Genomic DNA, 15,700 nt, shown 5'->3' on the forward strand with positions numbered 1-15,700 from the left:
TGTTTACATTTTGAGTAGACAAATATTTCCTTTTAACATTAGCACTAGACTTTACATCTGTACGAAAAAAAATACTTGAACTCTATAGGCTTTTATGTATTATTAGAAGCATAGGGAAGATTGTTGATGGGAGCTCTTAGGAGTATGACTCAACACTGATAATACTTTATATTTTTACCTAAACTGTAAAGGAACACAGTTAAAATGTAGAAGTAGATATTTGAAATTTTTCTTCAACTGATAGACTACATTTTTCTTAAAACAAATGCAAAAGATTTTTTTTGTGTTTGTGATCCATATTGATCTGAAAAGTATAGCTTTCCCTTTTTGTTAAAATTTCAAGTATTTGAGAAAATTGCATGACATTTGATTCCTGAAGGACTCTCTTCTTTTTTTCCCAAATCAGTGAAGGCTTCTTTTCATGTCAGTTGACGAAAGCATATCTTTGGGGATGAAAATTAATATTCATGGGAACTGTAAAAAAACAGTTGGCATTCTTTTGGAAACTTTGAAATAAAAAAGCTTTGTTGTTTATAGGTTTCTGTGTTATAACAAAAGAGGAAACTATTTAAATTGGGAAATTGTTGAATAGAAAACTTAGATCAGCCATATTTACTTTAGGAATGGTGGCATCATTGAATTCAGAGGTTCAAATTCTTTTAATCACAATTTTAAAATTTTCTAGGGAGTTACGCATTCAGCTTTTCACTTTGAAGGACCTGTTTTGCAAATTGCCTCTTTTCTAAATAGTTACTGTTAAAGGGCCAACAACATGACTTGAAAAAATATAAATTCATTTGTATTTTGTTTCTGTAAAAATTAATATTAAGAGCTTGTTACTTACTTATTTAGAATTTTCATTCTCTTCTTAACTTGGTCATTCCTCCCTACCCCAGCATTTGATTGCTTGTTTTTCAGTTCTGGAATGCAAGTATAAGAATTTTGTGCAAAATTTGTTACATTTATAGTTAAGGTTGTGAAAAGTAACCTAATCTGCATACCCTTATTTTACTTTTTTCTAGTTTAGATTACTCTACGTGCTTCTTTATAGAATAACTTTGCATTGAAGACAGTAGTTTTAAGGAAAAGGCACAGATAACATAGTTTTCCCTCCCTCCCTCCCTCCCTCCCTCCCCCCTCCCCTCCCTCTCCCCTCCCCTCCCCTCCCTCTCCCCTCCCCTCTCTTCCCCTCCCCTCCCTTCCCCTCCCCCTCCCTTCCCCTCCGCTTCCCCACCCCTCCCCCTCCCTCCCCCTCCCCTCCCTCCCTCCATCCCTCCCTTCCTTTCTTTCTTTCTTTTTCTGGTTAAAATTAGTATAAGAATTTCTCCAAATTGATGGGTTTTTTCCATCCCCTGAGGTGAAGGGACTGGAAAGTTTTTTAGCTTCTGAATTTTATTAATTTATTTTGTTTTCTTATAGGGAATTTTTACTACTGTTTCCTCACACAAAAACATATTTTAATATTCCTTCATTTATTACATTTGCCTGAATAAACTTCTGATAAACATTCTTGAACTAATTTAATGACATAATTTAATGCTTAAATTATAATTCCTTTTTACTTTTTTTTTTTTTTTTTTTTTTTTTTTTTGCGGTACCCGGGCCTCTCACTGTTGTGGCCTCTCCCGTTGCGGAGCACAGGCTCCAGACGTGCAGACTCAGCGGCCATGGCGCATGGGCCCAGCCACTGTGCGGCATGTGGGATCCTCCCAGACCGGGGCACGAACCTGTGTGCCCTGCATTGGCAGGCAGATTCTTAACCACTGCACCACCAGGGAAGCCCCCCTTTTTACTTTTGTACGTGAAAACAATTTTCCCTTTTGAAGGAATATCTTAGTGATATATTTCTCAATTATTTGCTACCATAGGATGTTTGGATCTGGCAGAGAACATAACTTTACACGTCCCAATGAGAAGGGAGAGTATGAGGTGGCAGAGGGGATTGGCTCTACTGTGTTTCGAGCTATTCTGGTGAGTACTCTTTCGTATGTGTATTGATTGAATCAATTAACCCCTTCTTGTTAGGTACTTGGATTGGAAGCAGAGTTCTATTTGGATATCTCTATGGAAGTATCCAGGGCATTTTTGAAAAAATACAATTTATCTTTTTTTGGTGTGTAAATATAATATGATATAAATAAATGAATTTTATAACCTTCATAAAGATAAGATAGGGGATAATTCATCTCTTACGTCTGCACAGTCAATTCTTTCAAGAGTTTAGTGGTAACATTTCTATAGTCACATTACTCCACCCTCCTTAATTCTACTAAATACAGTAAGTTGATAATTATTTACTACCAGAGAATAAATGTGGCTACTGGAATTCTAATATTTTATTGCATATAACTAACAATGGACATTACGAACATTTAAAAGTCATCTCTAAAATGTATTTCTTACCATCTTTGTTTTAAAACTTAAAAAAATTTTTTAACTTTTTATTTTGAGGAATATTTGAATTAGTACTACGAGTCCCTACTTATGATTTTAAATCAGTGATAAAGGTTTGATTTATAGTGTGTGACAGTTTATGCCACAGTCTGAAAATATGGTTTCCTTAAGTAGTTTTGTGGGAAGAGGAGAGGGAGGATCCTGAGGTACAAGACAGGAAAAGTAGTTGATAATAATCAGTACTAACAAGGACTTTGAAAAGTACCAGAAGATGTCTTGGTTCCATTCATGTAGCAACTTCAGAAATAATGTTGCTGTGGCTCTGAACCTCAAGAAGCTTGAGGCAGATCTTAATTTTTGGGGAAGTGCCTTTTCAGCTGCCCATACTTCCATTTGACCCCCAATGGAGTTGATAAGTTTACTCCATGACTCAGCTATGGAGTAACTTATCTGTAGCTCTCAGCGAGCCCCTAACAGCATTTTAAGTAGATCTTGGAAATAATTACTATTATTGTTTGTAATAATGTGGGCAACACCAAAGAACAGTATTTGGAAGAAGAATATCTAATTGTGTGTTCTGTTTGCATATATTTGAATATTTGGATATGATTTTGAAGTTCTTTACTAAAAACCTTAAATTTTGCTCAATTCTCTAGGTAATATTTAAGGTAACTTAAAATATATCATTTAACTTCCTTAAAAAATTTTTTTAAATGCATGGTAGTTATGTAGACAAATAACTTGTAAGGGGGAGAATACATATGCATTAGCATGATATAGTAGAGAGAAGAGATGCATAAGTAATGAGGAGACCTGGGTGCTAATCTTACCTCTGCTGTTAAATAATTTTATAATAACTGGGTGAGTCAGTGAACCCATCTGGACATAAGTTTTTCTTGTTGGTAAAATGAAAAAGTGGTTAGGTGAATGGAGGTGCCACCTAACTTTAAAATTCCACAATTCCTCAGAGTACCACGATTTTTGAAAATTCTACCAGCCCAACCTTAATAATAAGTTTTGCCTACCTCGTGCGCCAGATGTTTTATGCATTCTTTACTTTTTTTTTTTTCAGGATTACTATAAAACAGGAATAATCCGTTGTCCTGATGGCATATCTATTCCTGAACTGAGAGAAGCTTGCGACTATCTTTGTATATCTTTTGAATATAGTACTATTAAATGTAGAGATCTCAGTAAGTATGATGTTTTGTGTGTGAGTGTTTGTAGAGTTAAAATATATTGGAATGAAATGCCTGAAATAATGCTGTTTACCTAGACTTCAAGTATTTGTTTAATTGAATTCTAGAACACTAATACCGTGAAGATTATTTGTGAAAGTCCACAGAAATCTTCGTAAGCTCTTGGTGTAATTTTCCAAAACTTTCTTTCAACTTTAATAATTTTTTTGTTTATAGACTCTCCCAGATTTCCTCTTCAACTGTCTCCTCTATCATTTGTTGCCAGTCTTCATCTCCCAGCTTGGGAGCCCTGGCTTTGGCCAAGTGTGGTATTTGCCTTCACTCCTCAGATCACATCAACCAAAAATTTATAATTTTTTTGTACTTGCCATGTAATACAACATCCTAAGCCACTATGAAAGATATAAATAATTCTCAAAAAGAGTATTTGTCATTAAAGACTTTAGATTGAATACCAGATACCTAGCCCTCATTTATACAAAGGGTTAAATGACTTTATCCAAGAACTTCAAACATAGTCTCAGAGCAGGGTCTAGACCTTTGGAAAGCTTAACTCTGTGATTGATATTTTCCTGTCACTCCCTTCCTTAGCACCCCTCCCTTTTACTGTTACATCATGCCTAAGAAAAAAAGGTGATTATACACAGAAAAGATAAAATGTATATGAGAATTATCAAATGTTGACTTGCATATTAAGTGGTTGGAAAAGTTCAGAAGAAGGAGATGTCATTGTGAGCTAGTGGGATTGGGGGAGAGTTTAGAGGAGACAGGTAGTAAAGAGTGAATAGGAATGATTTAGCAAGAATGGAGTAGGAAGGTTACTCATTTGGGGATTACAGATGTAAGTGATAGACTTCGGAAATAACCTAGTTGGTGCAGAGACTATACTGGGACTGGAAGGAGACGGGAATAAATAGGGGGGCCAGATTATGGAAGGTCTTTAAACTAATATTCTTACATTTTATCCTATATAATGTGGGAAGCCATTTTAAAAGTTTACTACCTGTGGTTATAGATATATGTTAGTCCCAGATATATGGTTATCTTTACTTCATTACCTAAACTCAACACTAGTTTAGCAGAGTGGGGTCATACCTTCTCAACATTGATGTGTTAGAAATTGTGAATGGGAAATTTTATTTAAATTTGTAAGGCAACTACTATATATTTAAATGTAGCTAACCTTCAGGCTTAATTATGATCTAACTTCTTGAAAATGAGTGGCCTTATTAGGTCTGTTCCTAAGTACCGTTTTCTTTTTGCCAGATATTTAAAGTCTCCATAGGGACAAAGGATTGGATGGTTCACCTTTGAGTCCATTTCTGTATAAATGATATTTAAAAGTTTAAAGTCAAGTAGCTGGACAGCTGAAGCGTACAGCTGTAAACTTGAACAAAGTTGTTTTTTCACATCTTAAAAAATGTTTTTTTGAAATCATGAGCATTAATTCTAACTTATAATTCTTTGACTTCAAGTTTTGTGTTTTTTCACGGGACCATTTTAATTTAACTTTATATGATTAAATGTTGAATTTTGGTGACAGATAAAAAACAAGAATTCCTTATAGATGAATGGATTTTAGTTCTGTAATCCTTTAAACATAGTTTACCTTGTCATCACTGTTAAGTATCATTTATTTGTTATGGAATTAAAGGTAAGAATATTTATGTGTAATAGAAAGAAAATATGTGTAATATGGTTTTTCTAGACTTTTGGCCTTTAAATAATACTTGTGTTTCTAGATTACTTGTAATAATGTATTACTGGAAATTTAGAGATTCTCATAGACTTTATTGTGACAAAGCTATATAGAATTTGAAGAGATAGAAATGGTCTTGTAAAATATAAAAGGATACTGTAGGTGTAGACTTGAGTCCAAAAATGAATTTTTTCCTGCAAATATGTGCCTTTACTGAATATTGTAATGGCACTTTACACCAAAATGTCTTTTTGTCTCTTACTTAAAATTATAAAAGTACTAAATGTATATTGAATAGAGCATCCTGGATTTCTTGGGCAAGTTACTTAAAACCTTATTTCTTAGTTGCCTCATCTTTAAAATGGGAGACAGTAATATTACTTACCTCACAGGGTTGTTGTGAAGATTAAATGGATAGTGCTTGACACGTAGTGTTAAATAAGGGTTTGCTTTAAAAAAAAAAAAAAGTAGCAAAATTAGGAAATAAAGGTAAAGTAAAATAAAAAATATTAAAGAATCATATTGTACATTGCTATTTTATATTTCCACATGAAAATATGTTGTGAATAACTGTATTAGAAAATATGCTTTAATAACAACTTGTTTAATGGTTTAACATAGTTATCACTCATTTTCTGCATTTTTATTGAATACTCACTTTATACTAAATATTAGGTATGTAAAAAGCAACAAGAAAAGACAAGACCCCTGTCCTTATGCTTGCAGTATAGTGGGAAAAACAGATAAGTAATTATATTGTGTTAGAGGAAGAATAGGGTACTAAATGAGCATGTAGGAGCTGTACCTAACTCAGGTGTGCGGGCTTGAGGAAGCTTTCTGGAGGAGAGGGAAGAGGAAACGTGTTTCAGGCAGAAGGAATGCTATGTTTAGCGGCAAGAAGATTAGTACAGTGAGGAAATGACTTGTTAATCTTCTGTCATAGAGCTCACCATATAGTGAAGGAACTTTGTGATAGGTTGGTAGCTCCCCAACTAGGCTATAATTTCTTCACTGTCCATATTCTCTCACCAGGTAAGCTGTAATCCAGAAGAGGTTTTGAGAACCAGGGCTGGACTGACAAATGAAGGCCTGGGGCTAAGAGAAATGAAAATATAGTGTCCAGGGTGAAAGTGGTATGGAAAATGAAATTTAAAGTTTGCAAAAGGACCAGTTCAGAAGGCCCAGGAAGAAGGGCACCATCCACGTGGGAGATAGTGGGATTGTAAACAAAGATCAAAAAACTGAAGTTACATTTAGTTTGAGAAGGGAGATAAGAGGCAGAGACTACATTTGGAGTCACAGAAATATAGAGACACTGAAACGACAGAGACACTTGTATGTTTTCTCTCTGTCTCCTCTCTCTTTCCTCCCCCCCCTTTCTCTCTCTCTCTTCCCCTCCCCCGCCCCCTCTCTTTCTCTCCCCCACCCCAGTCTTGCTCTATTTTTCAGTTTATAGCATTAAATCAGTTTGAATTTGAGGACAGGGACTATACCTTTTCAACTTTGTGTCCATAGTGCCAGGCACATAGTAAGGATTCAATAAACATTTGTTGAAAGAATAAACTCTTTTATCCCTTCATGCATTGTTTAGGACACTGTTCCACTTATTGTCATCTTCTCTATTATCATTAGTCTTTTCCTCTTTGTATACAGTATTCCTCAGGCTCAAACATACTCAAATCTGACCTGTGTCTATTGTAGACATTCAAAAAACTATATCATTTGAAAACTTTTGATCTTTTCATTGATTCTTTGAAGTTAATTTTTTGCAAGAATTAACATGTTTATTATACTGACTCCTGCTCCAACTGCTATGTCTTTCCATTTATTCAGTTTTCTTTTATGTCTTCTTCTGCTATGGTCTTATTAAGTTTATTCTTTGGTATTTTGTATTTTTGTTCCTGTTGTGTGTAGAATATGTTCAGATTTTCTAACTGCTAACATGAGAAAATTATTGAATTTTGTATATTTGTGTTTAGCCACCTAACCAAACTCTGTTTTATTTCTAATAGTTTTTCAGTTTTTTCTTTTATATTCTTGGTAGATAATTGACCTTGTTGTAAGTAAAACTTTTTATATCTTTTTGTCTTACTGAATTGACTATAATATTTTGAACAACGTTAAATTTAGTGGTAATTCTGGTACCCTTGTCTTTAAAGGCATTTCCTTTAGGTTTCACTGTTAAGTCACTCTTTCTTCATGACTCTTTTTTCAAGACTTTGGCTCTTCGACATCTGTCTTTTAGGTCTTCTGCTTATTTTCCTCTCACTTGCTCCCTGATCCTTCATACGTTGAAAGTGGTCCTTCCCAACTGTTCTGTCTTCAGCTACCTTCTCTCTCACAGAATCTATACAATTAATCTAAGTGATGCCATTCATCACTGTGGCTTCAGATATTACATATACACTATAGATTTCCAGCTGTTTTTAATGTATTATTTATTTTTGGCTGCATTGGGTCTTTTTTGTTGCGCATGGGCTTTCTCTAGTTGTGGCAAGCAGGGGCTACTCTTTTTCATTTCTATTATTTCCTTTGACTTTGTTCCAGCTAAATGGTACATTACTCCTTTATCATAAATCAAGAAAAATAGAACCCAAGAATCATCTTGTAATATATTACCAGTTGTTTTATTTTTGTAAGGGCTACATAAGATAAAACTAATAGAATATCTTCACACTGTAGATGCTTGCATTCTTAACATGTATTTTTATTCTGTTCTAAACTTGATTTACTATAAGCTCATTTAAAAATAATCAGATGATAAATGTAGATAAAGTTTATTAATTATTTTAAATTCTACACTAAATAGCTATAACACTGGCACGCACACACACATACATACACACGCACACCACATCTTCTTTGTCCATTCATCTGTTGATAGACAACATTTAGGTAGTTTCCATGTCTTGGCTATTGTAAATAGTGCTGCTATGAAATAGGGGTGCATGTAACTTTTCAAATTAGTTTTGTCTGGATATATGCCCAGGAGTGGGATTGCTGGATCATATGGCAACTCTGTTTTTTTTTTGAGGAACCTCCATACTGTTTTCCATAGTGACTGCACCAATTTACATTCCCACCAACAGTGTAAGAGAGTTCCCTTACTTACTTAATGCTATTTGCAGCGATATGGATGGACCTAGAGATTATCATAGTAAGTGAAGTAAGTCAGAAAGAGAAAGACTAATACTGTATGATATCACTTATTTGTGGAATCTAAAATATGACACAAATGAACATATCTACAAAACAGAAACAGACTCACAGACATAGAGAACAGACTTGTGGTTGCCAAGGGAGAGGGGCATGGGGGAGGGAAGGATTGGGAGTTTGGGACTAGCAGATACAAACTATTACATATAGAATGGATAAATAAAAAGTCCTACTGTATAACACAGGGAACTATATTCAATATCCTGTGATAAACCATAATGGAAAAGAATATGAAAAAGAATATATATATGTATAACTGAATCACTTTGCTGTATAGCAGAAATTAACAACATTGTAAATCAACTATACTTCAGTAAAAGTTTTTTTAAAAGATTTTCATTGTCTTTAACAATCTAGAGGTCATTTGAAGACTATGTCAAGGGCTCTCTTGAGTAGTGAGTGTGGAAGTCAGATTGGAATTGGTTCAGAAGTTAGGGGAAAGAGAATGTGTTTATATATATATAGGAGTTTGACTATAAAGGGAATTTAAAAAATCATAATGGAAGTAGCCAGCCTAGAGAGAGACATGGCTAAATCATAATATTATAGTTAATTATTTAATCATTTATTATATTAATAGTTATTATATAATTAGACAACATGTTGTAGGGGGAAAAAAAGCTCTAATTTGGGAGACTACAGATTTGAGTTTTAGTGTCTTCTCTTACCCTCCCAGTAGTTCCTGAGATGGTAGAGTCTTAGATAAGAGATAGGACATTGCCATTGAAATAGGAATAAAATAAAAATGATTAGGTCAGTGCAGGTGAGTTTGTGACTATGTATTTGGAAACTTAAACTTGTTCATTATGTCTGTACTTAAGAAGGATCAAGTGAAGTGCATCTTTCATTCCTCAATTCTAGGGTCACATAAGCAATGTAATTCCTGTACCGTGCTATATTTTGCTGGACCTTTTACCATCCTTATCCCAAAGCCAGTTGACCCTTTTCATCTCACTCCTCTTCCTACACAGTAATACCAGTGTTGTTTGTAAATAATTTTCTGAGAAAGAAAATGTGGGAGATGGAATATGGGGGCTATTTTATTTCGTATGGATAATCTGAAAAAATATCCTGAGGATATACTTTAAGATATAACTGCATACATTGATGGAAGACAAAATGATGTAGTAAAAAATACCCTGGAGAGTAGATTTAATTCTGATTGTGCAAATTAGTTTTGTAACCTTAGGCAGATTGCTTCATGATGTGTAAAATGAAGGGGCTTGTGTTGGATGGCTTTAATTGGCCCTTCTTGCTGTAAAATTCTACAGTTCCATAAGAACTCTTCCTGGGCAAAGTTCTGTTGACTAAAGAATAACCACTATATTGTCTATAGGATCCCGAAGTAGATGCTGAACTACTCTGCTGTTTTGTTTGTTGTTTCTGCTCTTCTTTTACTTATCAGTCACCCCCAAAATGAAGGTATTTTTGTGGCTTTTATTTCAGGTGCCCTAATGCATGAGTTATCAAATGATGGTGCTCGTAGACAGTTCGAATTTTACCTGGAAGAAATGATTCTGCCTCTCATGGTAGCTAGTGCCCAGAGTGGGGAACGCGAATGCCACATAGTGGTGCTTACAGACGATGATGTGGTTGATTGGGATGAAGAGTATCCACCACAGATGGGAGAAGAATATTCACAAAGTAAGTCCTGTGGCATATTTTCTCTCTCTTAAATCATCACAGATTTTCTCTTTAGCTTTTACAATATTGATCAAAGGACAGTTTTTATAAAGAAAGTATGTTGAACTCTTACTTACACCAGGAGTTGGCAAACTACAGCCTGTGGGCCAAATCCAGCCTTTTGCCTGTTTTTATAAACAAAATTATATGTATTGTCTGTGGCTGCTTATGCGCTACAATGGCAGAGTGGAGTAGTTGGAATGAAGACCGCATGGCTAGCAAAGCCCGAAGTGTTTACTATCTGGCCCTTTACAGAAAAAGTGTACCCGCCCGTGTCATGCACAGAAATGGTTTGCTTTTTGTTGAGTATCTGGATCTTAATGGTTTTTTTCTTTGCATTTAGAAGCATCCAAGAGAAGTAGATCCTGGAATAGTAGATAATAAAAAAATAAGTTTTTTTTAGATGAATTTCTATTTGTATATAAAATGAGAAGCTTCAAGTCAGTGATTGCAAAGATGACTTTAAGTTCTAAGATTCCTTTTTTAATGTCATAAGTGTTCCTGGAGGATACAGTGACCCTTCCGAAAGCTTTGTGGAACTTTAGGTATTTCTGACCAAAACAGCACATCTTGAGCAGCAGTGACTAACTTTTTTCTTACTGTGCTTCCAAACTTTTTCTGATTAGAACCTTTTGATTTTTTTTTTCTGTTAGAAAATTTATCTCATATTGGTTTGTTTTTGTTTTTATGGTGAACCCAATCTAGTATTTTTGAACAGCTTCATAGATTGAGAAAAAGAGTTAAAAGAATGATTCGAGGAGCTAGGTAAAATAGCCCAGCATCTTGTTCTGTCCTCCAGTCTGTGTTGACTCGGTCAGGATTAGGGTTTAAGTAAAAAGTACAGGATTATAGAAAGTACTGGAGCCCTTTAAGCTCTGATTTTTCCGTTTTACTTACCCTTTTCTAAAAATAAAACAAAGCAGACTAAGTGGTATTCTTTTTTATTTTAATTCTAAAGATTTTCATTAGATTACGTTATCGTAGCACTTTTCAGAATTTACATTGAGACATTTCCTTTGCATGATACACTTGAATGACTATTCTGACTCTTCTGTGGACAGTTAGAATAATAAAATATTACTATTTCCTCATTCCTAGGCTCTTTGCTGACAGTGGTTTTCTATAATAATATGTGGAATAAATAGTTGAACAAAGCACAGGAAAAATAAAAGGTTACCAAAAATCAGAAGAAATACACTAAATCATTTTCTGTGTAGAAAAAGGAATGAACAAACTTTTACTTTTCAAAAAGTTTGACTACTCCGAGAGTGTAGAGCCAGCTGTAGAGCACAGAAATGATATTATAGTGATACAGGAATAATAATAGACCTGGACTTTTCCTTTTTAGTTATTGAGCTTTTCATTTCAATGTTTTTTGGTTTGTTTTTTGTTTCTTACCTTAAACATTGAAGCTTAAAAGGACTGGAAACATTTTTACTCAATTTGTCTAAATATGTTTCATTTTGTGCCAAGGTGTTCCAAGGTAAAGAAGATACATTTGAGTAGACAGAGATGAGATAGTCTCTTCAGCCTGATTTTCCTAAATGTGACATTATAACACCACCCATTCTGAAATGTCAAAAAATCTTTATCTTAAAATAATATCTGTAGTCTTAAGGATGTAGTAATAATCACAAATTTACTCCATGAGTAGCTTCTGTATACGTTTTTTCCTTTTATGGGCTCTTAAACCAGCATGTTTGGTTTGTGAGTGTGTTTTTCTTTTTTTGAAAAAACCTTTGCAGTTCACCTTTTAAGGGAGATAACTCCACCTGAAAGAGAGAAGGCGAGGAAGGTCCATCAGTCTAACTCCCTGAAGTGCCCAGCACATTTGGAAGACTCAACATGTTGTCAGTGGAATGTCTGTCCTTTGCAAAGCCAGTTTGCTCTAAACAGACTAACCTAGGCAGAACATGCTCGAATCTGCCATTTTTAACATCAGTATTAAATGGGACTGTTCGCCTGAATGGAAAACAGTTTGTGGGGTGGGCCTTTGTTTTGGGGGAGTTATTAATAGTTGCTCAATCCATGAAATGCAAGATGTATCCATTTTGTACTTTCTGACAAGGCAGTTTTTTCCCCTCCAGATGAGGCCTTGTAGGCATCAGAGCAAAGTCCTTTACTTTGCCTGCTTGATAATCATGTGATATTGATACCTTTTTTTTTTGGTTCTCTTTATTTGAAGAAATTGGGGCAGATCCCATTCCAATGAGTTTGTATATGATATATCTTTCAGAAGGAGATTCTTCCTATGGATTGGGTTATCTGATTGGTTATTAAAGCTTTTCTTGTTTCAACTTATGTAGACATTTGCTTATGTATTAACTGTACTGAACTGTCCTGTCATGTTGGCTAGTCATCCTTTGGCATCACTGCATCCATTACTTGGGCTTTTAGGGTTGTCAGGCCCCTTTGATCATCAAGATAAACTTGAGTCATCTCCAAGTACTTTGATTTTAATAAGAAAATATTTTTGTCTCTTTGTTTCCAGTTATTTATAGCACAAAATTATATAGATTTTTCAAGTACATTGAAAACAGAGATGTGGCCAAATCAGTTTTGAAGGAGAGGGGTCTTAAGAAGATTAGATTGGGAATAGAAGGTAAGACATTTTCACTGTTTTCTATTAATTTTCTTTTGAAAAAGCAAGGTTAAACAACTGGATCCCATTGAGAATATAGTTTGAATATTTTGAGAAAAATTCAGACAAATGATTACTGAATGCTCATGCAGTAGACATATAAATAACAAAAATCAGCTTCCTTTATCTAAGATGATAAATAGAAGGCCATTAGAAATTATTATTCATTCCATAAGATTCCCTAGCAATATAGAGATATGAATTTGTCTTTTCTGCCGTCACCCGACTTAATGCATTTTTGACTAAAGCCCATGTCGTGTGTTTGGCATGCATGTGTGTGTATTCCCTTAAGACTGACAGGGCTCTTTGCCTAGTAGTGATCGTGATCAAAGCTCAACAGAATTAAAATCTAGTACTTTCTGAAAATTCATGTAAAAACAGTGCTAGTAGCTTACTAGTGTCTTAAAGTATAATAGCTTATTTTCAAATTAAATTGAATTGCAAATGTACTTCATCTTACTTAAATGCATACTTTTTAGATTGCTTTTTACTTCATGATTTAAATGAATTTTTGTCGGATGCTTCTTTTATTTTAAAGTGTCCTTACTAAAAACAAAATATCTTCTTTGGCATACCATAGTAAAGGGTAAAGACTGCTTGTGTTCAGAGCCTATGATTTAATAGCTGTATGACCTTGGCCAAGGCACTTTACTTCTCTTTGCCTTCGTTTCCTCATCTAAAATGGGAGCATTAATAAGTACTTTATAGGGTTATTGTGAGGACAGAATGAGTTAAAATAGGGCCCAGCACGTAGTAATTTGTGTTTGTGATGGTGATAACGAAGATTGTGGTGTTCAGAGCAATGACCAGATAAGCTGCTGGAGATCACTGTAATGGGCTGCTGAGACATAGAGGGAAGAATGACCAGAAACAGGGTCATTGCGGGAAGGGGAGGAAACTTTGGGCTTAAAAAAGAGGACACATTAGCTTCACCAGTATGTCCCCTCTTCTGTCATTTTGCAAACGATGGGATTTAGCTGTTTCCTTTCAGAGCTAAAGAGAAGGTAACTGGAGGGAGCTACTTTAGATGAGCGGGCAGGGGATAACAAGTGGGTTGGAACTAGATTGTAAAAAATAAAGCCTTATATACTGTGCTGAGGAGGATGGACCTTCCTCTTTAAGCATGAGGGCATCATTGGTAGTTTTAAAGCAAGGATGTAATATGATTACACTTGGGTTAGAGTGGTGATTCTGTGTGGAGGGCAGAGTGGAATACAACGAGATGGGAATTTTAAAGACTTTTAATAGTCCAAAAGCAATCAAGGGCAAGGGAATAGTAGAGGGTAGAAACCTTTCTGATCTCTACTGCTGCGCTTCAGCTGGTAATTGAGTGGAAGTATGAAACGAAGAAGACATTCTACAGAAGGTCCTTAGAAGGTATTTAGTCCTTGCCCCTGTTCCCCCTCACCTCAACCACGTACACACGCCACACGTGGCTAAATATACTAGCTACCTGCGATGCCTACATAACATCCTCCTATGCAAGAATCCTTAATTCAGTCCCTACTATGTGAGGCCTTTGTATTTTTTTCTGATTCTAACTATGGTCTAACTATGGCCTATGGGCCAAATCCAGCCCATTACCTGTTTTTTATAAATCAAGTTTTATTGGAACATAGACATGCTCATTAATTTATGTATTGTCTGTGGCTGATTTCACTTTACAACGGCATAGTTGAGTGGGTGTGATAGAGACCATATGGCCTACAAGCCTGAAATATTTACCATCTGGCCCTTTACAGAAAATGTTTGCCAGTACTTGGTCTAAACTAGCAATTCATGCTAGTGGGAAGGAGAGAAGGAACTTTTGATAGCATCTAAGGAAAGTATGTCTTTAGAGAAATTGCCTTACTAGTAAATGACTGAAATTTTTCCGAAACCAGGATGGTTGTTACCAGTTGTTACTCTTCAGTGATTATGATCTAAGAGGGGGAAGATATAATTAATTAGGGAAAGCTGTGTCGACTGAAAAAAATGCACAACCTAAATGTTCAGAATTATTTTTTGTTCGGTGGCCTTACTGAGGACTATAGCCTAGGATACAGCCTCTCAGACAGCTCTGAGAAACTGTTCCAAAGAGGTAAGGGAGGAGCCAGGATATATAAGAGTTTTTGCTGGAAAAGAAAAAAAAATCGAAAGATTACTGCTCATCACAAAAAACAGACATCTCAAGTTAATGATTTTAGCACCTCTCTCTGTTTGGGGAGATGCAGGAGTCTAGGCTTGTTGCAATTATTCCTTCGATACGCATCTTAACTGTCTAGGGCCAGTATCCTGTTTTTCTCTGTCCTGAATTCCCCTCAGGAGCATCCTTGGGTGGGGGTGGCTGCAGTGGCTGATGGCTTGATGGCCGCAACATCCTTGTTTACTGACATGGCAGGCAACGTTTTTTTTTTTGTCCACAGCTGCTTTGGCCATTGGCAATTTGTCCATTGCCAATCTAAATGAACTGCCTGGTTGTTCAGAGTAGTAACATTTAAATGATATAGGGGTTAAAATATTGGCTTTGCTGACCTAGGTGCAGAAGTACCTGGAATTAGCGAAGCTGGAGAGTTCTACGGCTCCTTGTTACTTAACAGTAAAAAGGAAAGAAAAAACCCAGAAAAATATGAAGATGAGATTTAGGTTTAAAGAAAGTAGAAGGCTACAGGGGCTTCCCTGGTGGCGCAGTGGTTCAGAGTCCGCCTGCCAATGCAGGGGACACGGGTTTGTGCCCCGGTCCGGGAGGATCCCACATGCCGCGGAGCAGCTGGGCCCATGAGCCATAGCTGCTGAGCCTGCGCGTCCGGAGCCTGTGCTCCGCAACGGGAGAGGCCACAGCAGTGAGAGGCCCGCATACCACAGACACACACAAAAAAGTAGGCAGCT

General features: G+C 35.8%; 1 protein-coding gene across 8 annotated transcripts in view; it reads left to right on the forward strand.

Annotated features, from left to right (window-relative positions):
* The window catches only part of BTBD10 (BTB domain containing 10), a 78,959-nt gene that overhangs the window by 61,764 nt on the left and 1,495 nt on the right, over nt 1-15,700 (forward strand). For all 8 annotated transcript variants that reach the window (XM_081240472.1, XM_081240473.1, XM_081240479.1 and 5 more), the window contains 4 exons: nt 1,869-1,971; nt 3,467-3,587; nt 9,955-10,152; nt 12,683-12,793. In XM_081240472.1, coding sequence (XP_081096598.1) covers nt 1,869-1,971; nt 3,467-3,587; nt 9,955-10,152; nt 12,683-12,793 — 533 coding nt within the window. The remainder of the gene's footprint in view (nt 1-1,868; nt 1,972-3,466; nt 3,588-9,954; nt 10,153-12,682; nt 12,794-15,700) is intronic.

The sequence above is a fragment of the Mesoplodon bidens genome (assembly GCF_964165515.1).
Source record: "Mesoplodon bidens genome assembly, chromosome: 7".
Lineage (NCBI taxonomy): Eukaryota > Metazoa > Chordata > Mammalia > Artiodactyla > Ziphiidae > Mesoplodon > Mesoplodon bidens.